Consider the following 18,144-nt stretch of genomic DNA (forward strand, 5'->3'; position numbering starts at 1 on the left):
CCACACCACGTTCCAGAACAATCCCCCACACCCCAACCGGGTGCGTGGTGGAGCCGGCCTTCCTCCCGTGGCTTTTCTAGTGAGCCTTTCCTTCCCCCAGAAGTCACGCTCACATACCCGAGAGCGCCATTATCGACGGCCCTCAGGGTTGCCATGGAAACAGAGCATTCCTCCCGCCTCCCCTCCTCTCTGTTTACCTTGGTAAGGGACTGCGGCAAAAACCAGCCTGCGGCGGAAGGGGAGGGAGGGCGGAGGGAGGAGAGAAAGCCAGCCTGCTCTAAACCAGATCATTCCGGTTCAGAGTGGTCCCCACTCCCTCTCCCCCGCCCCTTTCCAATCCCGGGAGCCGCTCGGCCAGGCCTGGTGGGCTGCATTGGTAAACTCTGGGCCTTCCGGTAGCGTTAGTGGAGAGGGCCCGAGGCTCCTCTCCCCGGCCTCCCCGGCCTCTGATCAGAGCTAGACAGGTGTTCACTACACAGGGGCGCCCTGCTGAGGGTGGGAAGGGAGGAGAATTGAAATCCAGCCCTGACCGGTGTGCCCTGGCCGCCGGAAGCGTCCTTACCCTGCCTGGACCACTGCCGTGACCTCCCAACAGAGTCCTGCTTCCTTCCGCGCCCTCCCTGGGGCAGCCAGAAGCATCCCCCTGGCTTAAAAGCGTCTCACTTGCTCTTAAATAAAAGCCAAACTATTTGCCCAGCTCTTCTTGATCTGCCTCACCTGGCTCTCCTTTCTCGCATTCCGCACCTCTGCTTCCAGGTTCCCCTTGTTCCTTCCTTATAGAAGACTCCAGAAGGTGGGTTTTGTCCGTGTCAGGTTCGTTATAACAACATTTGATACGCTCTGGTCCGTTATAATAACATTCGTCCTCACTGGCGCTTTCTAGCTTCCTGAACATTCAGTAGGTTCCTAGGTTTTATCTAGCTTTTCTATGTAAAACGTAAAATAGTTCGTATTTACATCAGCCCCATTCCACCCACCCCAGATGGAAGCTCCCTGAAGGCAGGGCCATAATCCCTGCTGCATGGCTCACCAGGAGGCGATTGCCTCCTCTAGGGGAGCTCCGTTGGCTTCCTTTCTGCTGAGGGGAAGAGGGAGTAATTGGCAGGGGAGCCACCCAGACAGCTCTTCAGGATGCCCGAGTTGAGCACCAGGTCACCTTTAATTTTTTTTGGCCGCAGCATTGGGTTGCAGCGTCTCAATTCCCCAACTTGGGACTGAATCTGTACCCCCTGTATTGGAAGCTCGGAGTCTTAACCATTGGACCAACAGGGAAGTCCCCACCAGGCCATCTTGCTGCTGACAGAGTAACACTGCCCAGTGTGTGTGCAGCGGGCATCCCCAACCCTGCCCAATGGGGAAAAGCCAGGATGGCAGGGCGGCTGGAATCTCAGTCCTGGAGTGGAGGGGGCATGTGGGTTATCCTGCATCCTGAGGTGTAACTCCAGTGCCAGGGCTTCACCGCCCCAAACGGCCCACCCCCAGGAGGTGGGGGTGGGGGGAAATGGTTCTCCAGATGCCCTTCCACTAGGATTTTCTTGGTCATGACCTGCTGTCTGCAGCCAGGCCCTGCCTGGTGGATGACAGTTCTTACAGAAAACCTCTCGGAACTGTAGGCAGGGCACCCTTTTTCTGGGCTTTGCAGGTCTGGGTAACTCTCGTGGCAAATCACATAAGTTGGCTTGTCTTGGTTTCACAGTCTGTGAAAGGGGGGTAAGACTTCTCCATCCTTTCAATCATCCAGTCATTTACAAACAGACTTGGCCAGAAGGGACCCAGAGTTACAGTATCTTGAAGAACTAAATTGAAAGAGCTGCACAGGGTTCTGCATTATAAAGGAAAAAAAAAAAAACACACAAACCCACCAAGAACACACACTTAAGGAAACAGCAGCTCCCTCTGCAGCCCATCTTATCTCCCAAACTCTCTTACAGTTGCTAGGTCGTTCGTCTGTTTTTTCCCTCCGTTTCTTCTTTTTTAAAATTTATTTATTTAGGCTGTGCTGGGTCTTGGTTGCTGCACAGCATTTTCTCTAGGTGTGGGGCATTGGGCTTCTCACTGTAATGGCTTTCTTCTGTGGAGCATGAACTCTAGAGTTCAAGGACTTCAGCAGTTGTGGCTCCCCAGCTCTAGAGCACAGGCTTAGGAGATGTAGTACATGGGCTTAGTTGCTTTGCAGCATGTAGGATCTTCCCGTGGGATCGAACCTGTGTCTCCTGCATTGGCAGGCATATTCTTTACCACTGAGCCACCAGGGAAGCCCCGTTTCTTCTTTACATTTCTAATATGCTTCCCTGATTATTTTTAGCTTTTCTATGTTATTTCCTTCCTGACATGGAAAATGAGGATTTATCTCTCTTCCAACACTCACTCTCTCTACTACCTCAGCTTCCTCTATTTAGTTTCTTTACTGGGTTATCTTTATAATTTTAATAAGTAAAGGTACTTCACCTTTACTTCTTATTCCATCATCTCTAGAGAGTAACCTAATAATGCTTATTGTGTGCCGAACATCATTCTGAGCACTTTACACATATGTTTAAGCCACACAGTAATATCAAGAGATGGGTTATAGTTATTAGCCCCATCTTAGGGAAAAGAAAACTAGGACTATTTTACTATTATCACTAGCGGTTTACCAAGAGGGAGAGGAGATAAACGTGGGTGGCCAATCTGCCACCTGTGCACTCAGTTCTAACAGGGAAAGTTTTCGGAAGCATTCATTCTGGTCTTTGCTCTAGTTCCTTGTTGGGCAAATAAGTGTGACGGTGGCAAGTAAGGTACAGCAGTCTCCTGGTCATCTCAGCCAGCACCAGGCAGTTAGCTCAGCTGTGGGACAGGGATCCTCAAATGTCACTGATCAGCTAAAATGCAATCAACTAAGGAGTTTGTTAAAGTAACTCACCTACAAAAACAATCTTTGGGATTTGGACCTAGGAATCTCTGTTTTTACCAGTCATGCCTCATGCTTAGAAACCAGTGGTTTTTCCCTTGAATCATACAGACAGTTGTGACTGTACGTAAAGATGCACATTTTTCCTCTGAATTCCCTGTAGCTTCTCCAACCCTTCAAAAGTCTTGGTACATCCATATAAACTTGTCTAGCAGTGATCTGGGGAATATATGGGATGAGACAGTAAAAGGGAATATGATTTGCCCTGCAGTCACTCCCTTGCTGATGTCCTGGAGGGAGCCAAGTCGTGTTGAAGGGACTATGTGTGTCCAGGAGTTCCAGAACAGGAGCAGAGAGAAGGCACACACAGTGCCTGTGGGCATGAAAGGTGGAAGACACACAGATATTACAGAGAAAAGCTGTCCCTGTGGGTGGCAAAGCACATGGTGGCGGCAGGTGGGACTGATACTTAGGTCATACAGGTGAGCTCACATTACCATCAGACAATCACATTACCATCAGAGCATCACATTACCATCAGACAATCAAGGTGGCCTTGAACCAAATAGATCTGGATAAGATTTATTGATCAGATTGTTTTAGAAAACCAACAGCAAAACACTGACAAGATACATAAATACAGATTGGACATTTTAGGGTAAATTCACTATATTTCCTACCTGCTCTTAGGAAACCAGGTAAGGTGGAAAAGCTGTCCTGATCACATGGCATGCACACCAGACTGCAAAAGGACTTCCACACTATTTAACAGGACTGTGGCAAATAGCTTTAAGGTAAGGCGAGCATCGTGTGTGGCCTAAGCATACCCTGTACCAAGAGCCAAGCCCAGGCTCGTTCTCAGAGACTGCTGAGTGGGGGGTTCCCTTTTGTGCCCATGTCCTTCCACTGAAAGCCTCACTGGCAAGTGCCACTAGAGGGAGATGCCTGGTGCTGTCCCTGCTCAGACTCTGTGTACAAGGAAGTGGCTTTAGAGAAAGTCAGTGTGTTTCTGATGCCTCCTTTGTATTCTAAATGTGCAACTATTAAAACAGCAATTACTACAGCTTGGTGAAACTGCCTCTGACTCACCCTGTACAGTGACTAAGCAGGTCCTTTTCAAAACTTATAAAAAGTAAAGAAGAAAAAAAGATAAAAACATTTAAATTATACTAAAAAGATGGTACCACTTTTTGAAGCACAATTCAAAACTTTTTTTCTTAACACCAGATGAGGGAAGAAGTCACTTTCCAACGAATCTAATGACCTTAGAAGGGAAACACCACTGCTGGGCATGAGCTGGTGGCGACGCACAGAGGTCACGGAACTCTACCAAACCTACCTCAGGCCCTGCCAAGGCCCTGGAGCCCCAAGGCATTTGGGGAACTTAAGCAATTGAAGCCAATGGTGACTGGTTTTGGAAGCTTATGATCTTAGGACCATAAACCCTCATCCATCCTGGAGCTCAATGCTAGAACAATGAAGAAGAAGGAAAATGGCTTATTGTGCTACATCAGAGTGCTGGCAGGTAGACAATTCAATAACCTATACCGCCTTCTAAAAACATCTGTAAGACACATAAAAACAAACTGGTTTTAGAGAATTAAGACCAACATAGTCTTAAAGGATAATTTAACCTTCCCTACAAGCCAAGCTGAATGGCTGGAAAAGGTATCTCCTAAGGAAAATGAAGTTTCCTTCAAGAACAGTGGAAAAGCAAGTGTTTGCAAAGAGAGCCAAAGAAATGTATTCAAATGATGGGATTTCTTGTGCATCATACACAGCTTTTTCTTCTAATATGTGCTAAGAGTTCTTTGGTTGTTACAGGAGAGACAGCCTAGAATTCAGGGCAGGAGACTATGCCAAAGCAGAAGAGCAAAGAGTGATATCTAAACTCAGTATTAACAGCTGTCATCTTGTTGACCAATTACAGCTAATCAAGCTGTTTTCATGTTCGCTGGTTTCTAGCCCCTCTGGGATTCCTGCTTTTCCATTTCTAACTATACATTAGCCCCACTCCACTGAAAATGAGGTACTTATGGGAAAGGGGTAGGGAGAAGGAAGAACTATAAATGAATCAATTGTTTGATAGGAAAGTTGAAACACTGATTATCTATGGATTTCAATTATCTGTGCTTTAATCTGGTTACTCTGGGTAACCAAAGGTCACTGTTAATATACCTTTTGCTTAGAAATGTTAATGTTTATTATTATATTTTTAAATTAGTTATGTATTGGACATGAACAGTTTAGAGCAAATTTTTATATCATGTTCCAGGGCCCTGAAAAAAGAAGATTCTGCCAGTAGAAAGGGTTTCAGTTTGGCTCCTGAAAAACAGTTAAAATTTCAATCTATTCTATATTGGTTTATAGATTTTCCAGAATATGGAAAATACTTTATTACATGAAGAAAGTCATCATTTTCTTCATGCAATAAAGTATTACATTCACAGATAAATTAGTATATACATGGGAGAACTGACAGTATTAAATATTAGGTTTTAATTCTCCATTTAAAAAACTTATTACAGGTAGACTTCCTTGTTCCTGGGCAAGGAAATTTAAGAAGATATGCAAACATGAGATTGAGTACAAAGATGACTGGGGAAAAGTCTCAGTGCTAATAAGACCAAGAAACAATAAATCTCTAATAGTTGGAGTAAGGAGACACTGGACTTGAAATCCAGGTTTGCCAAGAGTTGGCCTAAGTCAGCCAATCACATCTCAAATTTCTGGTATAATTTTAACTCTAATGTAGTAAGCTGGCTTCCCCAAGACAGATACAAAAAAGTAGTCTACCTGCTTTACAGTCACACCCTATATATAATCTGTATATATCCATATGTGTTTCTATATATTGCACTTAAACTCATAGGACTGCAGTAAGATGGCTGGGAGTACCTCAAAGAGGCAGAGAAGCAGCAGGCATAAACTTTCCTAAATCAAGTAACAGTGTCAGGCATTCAGAGTGCTGGTTATGGATATACTAAATGCCTGGTGATCCCCTATATAAAACTCTAGTCATCTACATTTAAGTCATCATACACACAGTCTCATTTGGCATCCAGAACATGTGCACCTGTGTGGTTCTATAGCGCTCAGAGCTGATCATACTACATCATTTTCACTAGTGTTATATTAAAAGAAGACACTTTAGACCAAGGGTATGTACTTTTATGAAAATGTCACATACAAGGTCTTGGCTGTCAGGCCCCCGAAGTCCACATCAAAGAAGACTGCCTTCAGAAGGCTTTAAAAAGGAGGCTAGCAAGTGTGGATTGAACCAGTCTCTCTTTTAGCTCTCTGGTGTCGCAGAAGTAGAGACCTGCTTATATCCCAAGACTATGGAAGGATAAGCACAGAGGCTGAGCATTCAGTCTTTGGTCCCTATGAATCCATGACAAAGATCTTTCTGCCACCCTGAGTAGTGTGACTTATTTATGGATAGTCTCCCCCCAGCCAAATATCCAGAGACTAGACTGGAATCATGCAACAAAGCTTTGTTTTGAACTAACAGAGCTGCTCAGACTGACTTGGTCTGGAGAGAGCTCCTCACAGGAACAAGCCTACCAGTGGGTGGTAAGAGGTTAAAAGGCCAGACCGGTCATGGCAATGTGGGGGTGAGGCCTCCAGAGGAATCGCTCCTTTCCTCCTCTCCCCTACCCCTTCAACCCCGCAAAGGACCCAAACTCACAGATGAAAGATGATAAGACCCTTCAGAACACAGGCTCCATGAACTCAATCCCACATGGTTGGGAGATTATAATAAGGCCTAGAAGTTAGGAGTCCAAGTCCAGAGGCCATATTTTTCTCTTTCCCAGAACCAAACAATAGATAGTAACTTTTCAGCTACAACTCAAAGGTGATTTTAAATCCACACATGAGCCTAAGAGATTCCCTTCTGAGATGAAGGAAAAACAAGAATAATCTTAAAAGCTAAGTGAAAAAGAGGCACTTAAAGGAAAAATATGTCCCCAGTCTGTCTGAGTCTCCTGTTGTGATGTAACCAACGGGATGATCAGCACTGTGCCCGCCTGCACACCTTTAGCACCTTTCATGCACATAAGGACCTCCAACTGCTCGTGTCTCAGTAGGTCACTGATGGCAAAGCAAGTGAAAATTTAAGTCATTTCTGTTTTAAAATTAAAATACAATATAAAACAAACCAGAACTAAAACTTCACACCAAAGAAGTGAATGATTCTCAGTTCCTTTTCTTCCGCATGCTAGTTTTTAAAATGATACTTAGGTCTTCAGGAAGAATGACTTGTGGCTTTTCCCCAAGACCTTTTATCCAATTAATAGGCAATTACAGCACCATGCACATTAAAGCAGACAGAAAACGAGGCAAAAAGCTAAGAGAAAAATCAAGGGCCGATTGGTTTTCTAGAGATAGAACCCATTGCCTGAGAATATGGTAAGTGCATGGCCCAGAGTGAGAAAAGAAATATTCTAAAAGGAAATGGCCAGCATGACAGCCAAAGCTCACAGCCCAAGAGCAGAAGCCCTCCCTGCACTGCTCTTCTCTGGCCTCTCGTGAACTTTATATGTTTAGGGTCTGCAGTTCCCCATGATGGAGTCAAGATACCTGAAACCATTAACAGGCAGAGGAGAATTTAAAAACTGCCCAGAATGAAGAACTTTGACCACAAGTTTCTTGATTTGAAATGTTCTCATGCCATAATTTCTAAGAGCAACAACAAACAGCACAACCACCACACACGATGAAGTCTTTAGACAAGTCAACTCTAACCACTGCTGGCACCAGAAGGATGAGAAAAGAAATCACTGATTGAGAGTTGCTGAGCTGCTTAACTTTCCTCTAAAGCAAGTTAAAAGATGGGTTATGAGCTGCTTAACTATCCTCTAAAGTAAGTTAAAGGATACGTTTGGGTATCTAGGCTGCAAGATACCAACCACTGCTGCCATTAGATCCAGCTACTCAATTAGATGTACCTTTGAAAACAGCAAGTTAAACACTGAGCTTTCCCTATAATCTGCAGGATTCTCAAGGTTAGCCTTCTTGTTCTATCCCCAATGCTGCTTCTCATTGTTGCTGGATTTACTTTTTTTTATTTTTGTTTTTATTGACGATGTTGATTTAATTTATAGGGCAATGCCTGACATGGTCATATGTTGAGAGTTCCTTTAACATTTTTTTTATCTTATCTTGATTCATAATGTTATGAAGGTACTTTCAGACTCTCCCTCAACTTCCATCAGGGAAGAGGGAGTATGTGAGTATGCGTGTGTACTGGGGCAGAAGGGAGAGAAGCAAAGAAAAAAGCACAAGGGAAAGTGAGATTCCATAAACTTAAAACAATTTACAGAAAGGCATCTGATGTATTTTCTGAATAAGGCCTTGATCAGGGTAACCAATTCTCTCTGTAGCACATTCTACACTGCCCATAAATAAAGGAGTCTCTTTAAATTAACATTTCCAGTATCAATGAACAGTCCAGTAATCCTCATTTCAAGCGCTCGATGAGTCCCTGTGTGAGTCCAAGGTGCAGAAGCTGTGTTCGGGAGAGGTTTGCTAGGTTGGGGAAGGCCGCAAGCAGCTTCTCCCACGCCAGTTCCAGCAGGCTAGGAACCACCAGCCAGATCTTAAACAATGACCCAGTCCGTTTATTTTCGTGGATGTTCACCACTCCTCCATGAATGTACATGCAACCAGCCTATGAACAAATGGCAGTCAAAAGAGGATAAATGACAGATACTTAAGCTGAAAATTCGGCAAAAAAATTTCATAGCAGGCTGAACTGAATGAAGTGAAATCAAAAATTTCTCACTGATACCAACACAGTGCAGAGATCAAGAAAGATTTATATAATGAATGAGTTACTAAGGGAAAAACTAGAGATTACTTTTACTTCAACAACTTTGACATCGTTAAACTAAGATTATATTAAGTACCCATCATGCCAAAGATAAAAATACAGAGATTAAAATAAAGCTCTTAGCATTCAAGAAGCTAGGAGAATCTTCAATAACACAGCATTTTGGGGGTAAAATTATTCTGCCCTCCCAGGAAACATCTTTGATATTACTGTCAGGGCCTGAATACCACATGCAGCATTTCTTTTACATTTTATGCAGCTCTTTTAAGCTGGTACATGATGGATTTTCTCCCTTTTTCTCAGAGGAAGAACTAGCTTTGGAAGAAAGGTTTTAAAAGCACATTCTTAATCCAAGCTTTGCTAATATCAGACATCTTTTTTTCTTGCTCTATCCCTAAAAGTATTTCCTTATCATCTGCAACTACATAAAGAAGATAAGAAAATGAAAACTTACTGGTGTAACAGCTGCACAGTGAAAATAAACTGGCTCCGGCATGGTAGCTGGGAGCTTAACCCATTGAAAAGTCTGCAGATTCAGCTTCCAGATATCTCCCAGGATCACTTCTCCATTATAGCCCCCACAAATAAACACATCTATCAGTGGAAGAGAAAACCAAAATCAGGCAAAGGAAAAGAGCCACGGTGACAGCATGTCCTATCATAGCTCTCATGGCTAGCTGACATGGGGCCGGTCCAGTTCCCATACCATAGGGAACTTCAGCTGGTGGGCTGCTCATTCTGCTGCCTTGTCCCTCACTAGAGTCTGAACTCAGTGTTTGGATTTTTTCTAGGGCTAAGGATGCAAGCCTCTGAGGATGCTTCCTGTCCAGGTTCTTAAATTCCAACACCTTCAGGTGCCAGGCATAGGAAGTGAATGAGCAAGAAGGTTCAGGGAAAATAGATAAGCCAGGTAACAAACAGGAGTGCACTTGCTCTAACGGGCAAGATGGTGATGCAGCTCCAGCTGATGGAGCTACGCGGGACTTAAGGTCAGTCATGGCCAGACCTTCCAATTTTGTAAGAGAAGCTGGAAATTCAGATTCTTTTTGAAAAACAATACTTCTTGATTTTTAAGTACTGGCCACTAATTCAAAAACTGTAATACACACATGAGCCAAACAAACCACAACTGCAGGCTACCAGTTTGCAAACCCTTCTTTTAAATAATGTCCCTAAAAGGACGGACATTTATCTGCCCATAGAGACAAACATTCTCTACGTAGACAACTAGCCTGCAATGTTCAGTTTGGGGCACAGAGGTTTTTCCAAGCTTTCTTCAGCCCAAAGAGAACAGTCTGAAGCCCATGTTGATCTGTGCTAGTTATTAATGTCAGGAAAAAAACCTTCCCAAAATCAAAAAAAATTTTTTTTAAATCGCTGTTATTTTTCTGTTTGTTTTTGTAAAATCAGTTATAACCAAGTATACAACATGTAACAAAGGCTATGTGAAACTTCAAACTAAATGCTCAGAACTACAGCTGAGTTCAGCTTCTATGGTGCCTGGATTCAAAGAACCAAATGAACCCTTGTCTTAACTCAGGTCTAGATCAAGTTTAAGCCAATACCTAATTAAACTATAAAATACACTAGAAACATTTTTGGCTAGGATTCAAAAAAAAGTATGGTTCCATTTTTAGAGAGGCAAAGCTGAACAATGCCACTATCTATAAATCTTGCCCAAAGAGCAAAAGCATAATAAAAAGCACCTCTGTACTAGAGATGGCAGCATAATCCTAGTAAAATCTGAACTAAGTTGCTAAAAGGATATAGGCTATCAAACTCGTTTATACACACCTTCTTCCTCTCCAAAACTTTAAGGCAGTATAACCAACTATAAAATAAACTGTAAATTAAAAGACAGGAAGGTTGTCCAAAGAGGAGTCATTTATCACACTTAGATAAAGTAGCTGCAGCTGCTTTCTGAAGCCATACAATGCCTGTGTTGTAATATGGCCAAAGAATGAGCTAAGAGTTCTATTTGGCATCAGACAGAGAACAGAATAAACTTTAAGAAATAACACTCTGAAGGAGTTATTACAATGTTAATACAATGTCTACCAAGGTCTCTATTGTATGTCAGGATTATTAGTGTTACTCATAATAACCACAGACATCTGTTAAGGTACAGTGCTGAAAGATTAGGTGGTATAGAAAAGCTTACTTATCGCTTATTTTTGAGTTCTCTGATAAGAAGGAACCTAAGCACATTAGTTTACTTTATGAAAATTCCTAAGAGAAGCATAACTTTATGGATTTCCCTTTAAGTATAAACTACAAGAAATAGACTCTCCCCAAAGGTATGCTATGACTCTTTTAGGGTTATCATTAAGAAATAAGATATTCTCAGAATATACAATTACAAAAATGGAACCAGCATGCGATTTGAAATCCTTACCATTTTTTATTTGAACACAACTGTGACATCTCCGGGCTGCAGGAAAACCTGCCAAACACATAAACATGGAAATTCCATTATTCATAAGATACAGCAAAAGACAAACTATGAATAAGTTATTTAAAACAATCCCTTTGTTGCATTAAGCAAACACTGACTAGTCTTTCCAACCCTCCCTTATTTCACACTCAAATAAAGCCATCAGAAGTTCCATCATAATGATACAATGTTAAGATGTCAGCAAAATAAAGTGAGGTGGCAGTGGGCAACGGTTACTAGTGGGTCTCAAGCCCTTTTACCCACAAAGAGACAGGTACATCTTGATTTAAGTGCCTACTTCTTATCCTACCCAGATTTCCCTCTGCCACAGAATTCAGCAATCCCCATTAAAAGTCTTTGCTCAGCTGCTGAGGAAGAATAATTGGGCTAAGGAATACAAGTAATTTCTTTCTTTCTTTTTCTTAGTTCCCCAACCAGGGATCAAACTCATGTCCCCTGCAGTGAAAACACGAGTCTTAACCACTGAACTGCCAGGGAAGTCCCATAAGTAATCTCTAATACCAGTTCAACAGATATTTTTCTTGTCATATAATGCAATAAAATCACTATTTCACTTTCAGAACCAACTGTAAAGTACATTTATTAAAGATAAATGAATCAATACTTTAAATTTACCTATTTTTTCATGGGGTTTTGTTGCAATTTCCTCCCATGCATTCGTTTCAAGGTTGTATGCATGAATCTTGGAGACAGAAAATAAGAAGACACACAAATAACTTTAGCCCGAAAACTGGATTTTTCACAAGCCTGTACAAACATATTCCTGGTTGAAAATGCTGCTTCTCCTTTGCTATTCTCTGATCTCTCCTAATTCTAATATAAAGCAAAACATTAGGTGAAGCAGTTGAAAGTTAAGCACACACATAATTTTATTATTTTTAAGTCATAGAAAAAAATGAAGAAAGGTGGAATTCCGCTGCTTCCACATTTTCTGTGATAAACATATATCATTTTTATAACAGAAAAAAGCAACTGTTTGTAAATAAATATGAGAACACAGTTTTGACAAAACTTGGAAAGGACCATTAAGATTCCAAAGCAGACCAGGAGCTCTGAGGCCTATAGACTTCCTCTGGGACATGTGGATTTAGAAATGCCACAGGGATGGATGAACAGAAGCCCTTCAGAGCTCAGCTTTCTAAGGTTAGTGATGTGTCGTCCTAAACATGCCTGTTCGTTTTAGATACACAGTACTGACAATGAGAGCAATGTGACATTCTGAGAATCCTGATTCCAATTCTAATTAGTTGCTCCATTTGAGCTACTGTATCTTTCTTTTAGTATCTTTTCTCATCTAGCGCAAAGGGATAATTCTAATAAAGGATTTTCAGTGTGTGGTTACACAACTGTCAATGGGAAAGCATATTAGGGGCACAGAGTTCAACCTTATATTATAAAGAGCATCCAACACAAATAGGTCTTCATAAACAACCTGCTTGAAAATTAAAATGTCTACCATAACAGGACTGTTACTTATTATGCTCAGTGTAACAATGCCTTTCCTCTGGCCCTCTTCCTCTCTCTCTCCTTTTTAATGTACCTTGTTTAAGGAATAAGCTGTCCAAGAAGTACCACCTCCCAAGATGTAAATCCTCTGCCCATCATGTGCAATTTCATGTCTGTACCTGAAAATATACAATAAATACATTTATAATTAAGGGAGAAATGACCTACATAAGAATTGGCTGCAAGACTTTTACTGCATCATTATTTATAATAATAAATTACTGGAAATGACTCAAGTGTCTAATAATAATGAATTGGTTAAATAAATTATACAATATAAAAAATGGATTAGTATGCAACCAATAAGAATGTAGACACAAAGAATGTTAATATACTGAAAACTTCTTTTCATGTCACTGACTGAAAAAAATCAGTTAGATAAGAGCAGATAGGTTATAAGCCTACTAAAAATTTACAGATATACAAATAATGCTCAGAAAAATGACTATAAGGATACATGTAAAATGTTAACCCTAGTTATCCCTGAGTTTAGATTTTATTTTTTTATTTTCTTCATTTTGCTTATTTGTATCTTCTAGATTTTCTATAATCTTTTTGTGGTAACTGTATAAGGGGGGAAAATATTACGGAGTTTTAAAAAGTGATCTGCCTACATTTAATCAGAAAGTCTAGACTATGGGTTTTCAAATTAAGTTGCTTATTTAAGAGATACACAGATTATCAGGAAAAATCATGCTACATAAAGCTGTGAATATAATATGAAACATCTACCAGAACTTTCATCCAAATAGTTTAGCTAAAAGCTGAAACAATTTATAATATATCCATAAAATTACTCAAAGAAGGCAACTATGTGAAAATACTTTGAAAACTTAATCTAGTTTCTCCTTTCCTGAGGCCTTGGTGCTGATAAAATATATTACATCAAAATTATTCCCTGTACCAAGCCACCTCCCACGTCCTCCTGTGGTAGTTCTGCAATGATCAGAGCACTAAGATACTACAACAGAGATAAATCTTCCTTAGCACCCAAATGCCATTTTTAAAAAGCCAACAACAGTAAATAAAAAATTGTTTACTATCTTTGCTTTTAAACTAGAGAGGGAAAAAGAAAACCACCTCTTTAAGTTTACTGGTGAGTTTATTTCTAAGAACAGGCAATTGCTGTTAGGAAGGAAAAATGAAAGATAGTTTATTTAGGACTGCTACTAAAAGGTAACTAAAGAGAATCATGTGATGTCTGAGTGTTTAATAGAGCACTTAAAATACACAATCTTCCCTCCCTTTCTTCCATCCATCTAACCACCCATTCAGTCAACATTCACTGAGTACCACATGAGCAAGGCACTGTGTCCTTCCTGGGGACAGGTTATTAAGCAAGGGAGCCAAAGAATCCTAATATGCAAGTTAAGAAGGCAAATCAAAAGTAACTAGAAAGTAACTGTTATGCTGGTAATATGAAATTTAGTTACAATTGTTACCACTGGTTTTTTTTTAAGGGCTACTACTTTCTTAATGCAGGAAAACTGAAGCATAAAAGGAAATAACGTGAAAAAAATGCTATAGTTCAGAGGGAAACATCATTTCCTCACCAGAAAACCCTTCTTTAATGCTGAACAGGGATCTAATAGCCAGTCAGCTATTTCAACCAGGGCAACTGCCAATATTCTAAAAACAAGTAAAATCTTAGCAAGAAAGAATATGCTTTAATTCTAGAATCTCACCTCTCTTCTGGTAGATCACAGGATAGGTTGTTTGGTTTCAATTGTGTCCACTCTCTGGTATTGAGATCTAATTTGTGCAGGTCTGTGCTGTAAATATAGCCAGTTGTCCCTCCAAATACATAAAGGGAGCCATTGATGATAGCCATAGCCTGGATAATGAGGAGATGTGCACAAGACTGCCTCGTTAACACATGATTAAAGAATGTAAACTTATCAGATACCCCCAAATCAAGTTTTATGAAGTTTTCTTGTACTTTTTAATCTTCTAAAAATCAGACCCTTAAAGGATTAAAGATTTTAGAGAACACAGAGATTGTTTTTAGAAAAATAACTTTTGCTCAACTGGAAAGCAACTTCTGTCTAGATGGGCAAAGGGCTCCTTAGGGGTCTTAGCTAACCAAAGAATTTACAGATCATGGACATGAGCATTTTCACTGAAAGCTGCTTCACTTTTTAAGCAGTCTAGAGAAAAATGTCTTTAAGAAGAAGGAGCAGATATGAAAATAAGACCCCAGGATCCCTAAAGTAAGAAAGTTCTCAAAACTTGACATGTTCCACCAGACTCTTCTCAACGTAAGTCTGGCTTTTGCTATAGTCATTTCTTAGCGTTTAAACCTGTGGTGGGATACAGTCATCCAGTATGTGCTTCTACACACAGTCCAGAAGCTACGTATCAATATCAATGCCAGCTAGTTGAGAAAGAAGCCATTGCTTTGGCTGTTTTAAGCTTAGCCCATTATTCTCAAAGGGTCTCTGATGTATGATGAGTTGCTTCCTATCATTTTGTATGTAACTTTTCAAACCTAAGGTCTGAAGTACTAGAACCTAACTGGAAGCTAATTTCTGTGTAATATGTGTTTTAGCCAAGATCTATATAAAAGTCTCTTAACCAAGTGCAGGGATCATCTACTCTAAACTTAGGTTAGAAAGCTCTTCAAAGCATCAAATCACTGTAAAGACGATAGGACTTGGACTATATATATAGCCCAATCTCTCACTGAGGGTAAGTGAGGTCCTGACATTTAGGAAACTTCCATATAGGTCTAGATCATTGATCCTAAAAGTTGGAGTAGGGAAAAAAAAAGAAAAAAGAGGGGGTAAAAGAACGGAAAGAAGAAGGCAAGCAAGCAGATTTAAAACTTCACACTGGAACTGAAAAATCGAATAGTAACAATGGATTTATTTTCCGTTTAAAAAGTTGGTGGTAAAAAAAAAAAAAAAAGTTGGTGGTAATATAAATATTCTGACATTGTTCCTGGAACTAAAGAACCTGAACAAACTCATCCACCATGACTGGCCATAGATTGGTACCTGTCCATATATACGACTGGGTTTCTTCCCCCGACAGCTGAGCAAAGCCCATCTCTTATATTTCACGTTGCAGACGTGGACGTCATTGCCATTGCTCTCACCAAATGGGATGCCAGTACCTCCAAACACTAACAGGTTGTTTCCATGCAGCACAACTGGGAAAGAAGAAGCATGAATTTCATTTCCGTACTGGCTACTTGCATGGTACTCCCACATTAACCCAGGATATCGGAAAAACTAAAAAATGTCTTCTTAAATGCTTTCAGAAAATAGCTCAAATCACTGACATATAACTACTGTAAGTTCTACAGAAAAAGATCTAATTCACACTACATCACATGGCTCACTCTTTGATACGTGACATGTATTCAATGCACAGTTGTGGAATTCATGAAACATCGTATATAACAATACAGAATGATATGAACTACAATCCACCACTGCTGCTTAACACAGTTCAAGTACGCAGTAGAGCAGAAGAAAATGAAGGCTCATCTTTGCCTTAGCAAAGACCCAGTGGGACTCAGGATGAAGGGATAAAAGGATCATTCTGTTTTTTTCCAGGGGAATGATCTCTACATGTTAAATTATAGATTCTGTCATCTTAATCCTACACCTGATAAAAAGAACATGAATATCCTGCTGGCAACTTTCTGTTCCTGTCATCAAATACACTTGTATATTCTTTCTCTTATGGCAAATATTCTGAAAATACAGCTACTGTATCATTTCAATGATTTTTTTTTTTAAACCAGTTCTTCAATTGATAGTGTTAGAGTCAACAGCAGGAGCTCCAGAGACAGTGAAAGCTGGGTTTTAAGTCTCATGTGACCTCAGGAAAGTTATTTAATCTTTTTAAATTAATCTTTCCAACAACCCTATGAGGTAGGAACTATTATTCTCTTCTTCATTTTTATAGATGATGAAATAGAAAGTGGTGAAAGGTTTAAATAACTTGTTGAAGGTTTTCTAAAAAGAACCTTGCCAAGCTAGGGTTCAATCCCAGGCAGTCTGGCTCCAGACCCTATACTCACAGCCACTGTCCTCAGGGCCTCTCTAAAGCCTCAATCTCCTCATCTGTACAATGGCAAGAATTCCAGTGTTGGCACCATAAAGATGCTGTGAGGACTAAACAGATACCATGTGTGAAGCACTTTGCTCAACAGCTGTAAACCCCATTTGTTGATCTTCTACTACATTTTGCCAAGCTGATATATGATACTTTATGTTGTACCCTCTGAGATATTAATCCCATTTTATGGGTAAGGAACTAGAAGCGAAAAATCATTAGGCAAGTACGTGACATACAGCTAAATTCAAACTCAGGATGATCCAACTCACAATTTATTCTGAAGACAATGCTAAAGTGTTATCATAGTGAGTCTACCCATTAACAGGACTTAATCATATTACTATTATGATTTAATATTCTTAAAAATCATGAACAAGAAAAACACCTAACATTGAACCACACCTCTCGGATATTTCATAAAGCCCAAAGTTCAGAACTGCTTGCACTCACGTGACATAGATGCCAATTCTCGGGGCATGTAGCCATCTGTGCCCATCTGGTGCCATACTCCTGTAGCAAAATGATACCTCCAAAGCTCCCTGAAGAGAGGATAGTCTTCATTATCTGGCCCTCCTGATTCATCATAATCTGGGTTATAACCTCCAAACACATACAGATTGGTATTATCTGCCACACAACGATGTCCACTTCGTGCTGGTGGAGGTCTGTGGCCTAGGAGAGAAGAGGACAGTTTTCCACAGGTGGCCCAGCAGATTAAAAGCACACACAAAATTTGGTAACAAGCATTTGATCTTTAAAAGGTAATCAGGGAAAATTTATGACGTGGATGCACTTTTTTTAAACTAGGTTATTTTTTATGTTCACACATACTACTTAGGATTTTAAGGAGCTAGTCTCCATTTCTATTTCATAGAACTATTTTCAAATTTTGATAACTGTAAAAGGATTTTTCCCACGGGAGGCAAAACAGCATCATAAACTTGAGAAAATGGCTGGTAACAGAATTTTTCAAGAAAAGGAGGAGAAGGGCTTAAAAATACAAAAGCTAAAAGGACGAATTTTCTATTTTCTTAGAGGAGGAAAAACACAGGCCAACTAAATTAAACTGAAAGTATTAGAGAACTACATAAATATAATCACAAATGTGAATGAGTCATGTATAAATAAAAATACACATACATAAAACCTGTGATTTTTCTACAATATATAATTATACACTTAAAAAGAAAACTGGCTTTCAAAGAGTTATAGCAAAGTTTAGAATTTAAACACCACTCCAGATATTATGGTAGTTAACAAAGAATATCCCTGTACTTATCTTAAAGAGCATCTTTCATCCTATTAAGAACTTTATTAAGAAAAGCTATTTCAGGGAATTCCCTGGTGGTCCAGTGGTCTGGATTCAGTACTTTCACTGCCGGGGCCCCA

The 18,144-nt window shown here is 40.2% G+C and overlaps 1 protein-coding gene across 3 annotated transcripts in view; it reads right to left on the reverse strand.

Annotated features, from left to right (window-relative positions):
- KLHDC10 (kelch domain containing 10) overlaps window positions 3,457–18,144 on the reverse strand; it is a 61,724-nt gene continuing 47,036 nt past the window's right edge. For all 3 annotated transcript variants that reach the window (XM_005679589.3, XM_018046927.1, XM_018046928.1), the window contains 8 exons: window positions 17,206–17,427; window positions 15,684–15,838; window positions 14,373–14,521; window positions 12,722–12,806; window positions 11,797–11,863; window positions 11,122–11,169; window positions 9,181–9,320; window positions 3,457–8,564 (listed from right to left, as the gene is read on the reverse strand). In XM_005679589.3, the coding sequence (XP_005679646.3) occupies window positions 8,355–8,564; window positions 9,181–9,320; window positions 11,122–11,169; window positions 11,797–11,863; window positions 12,722–12,806; window positions 14,373–14,521; window positions 15,684–15,838; window positions 17,206–17,427 (1,076 nt within the window). In that variant the 3' untranslated portion in view covers window positions 3,457–8,354. The remainder of the gene's footprint in view (window positions 8,565–9,180; window positions 9,321–11,121; window positions 11,170–11,796; window positions 11,864–12,721; window positions 12,807–14,372; window positions 14,522–15,683; window positions 15,839–17,205; window positions 17,428–18,144) is intronic.

This window comes from Capra hircus, chromosome 4 (genome assembly GCF_001704415.2).
Source record: "Capra hircus breed San Clemente chromosome 4, ASM170441v1, whole genome shotgun sequence".
NCBI classification, from domain to species: Eukaryota; Metazoa; Chordata; class Mammalia; order Artiodactyla; family Bovidae; genus Capra; species Capra hircus.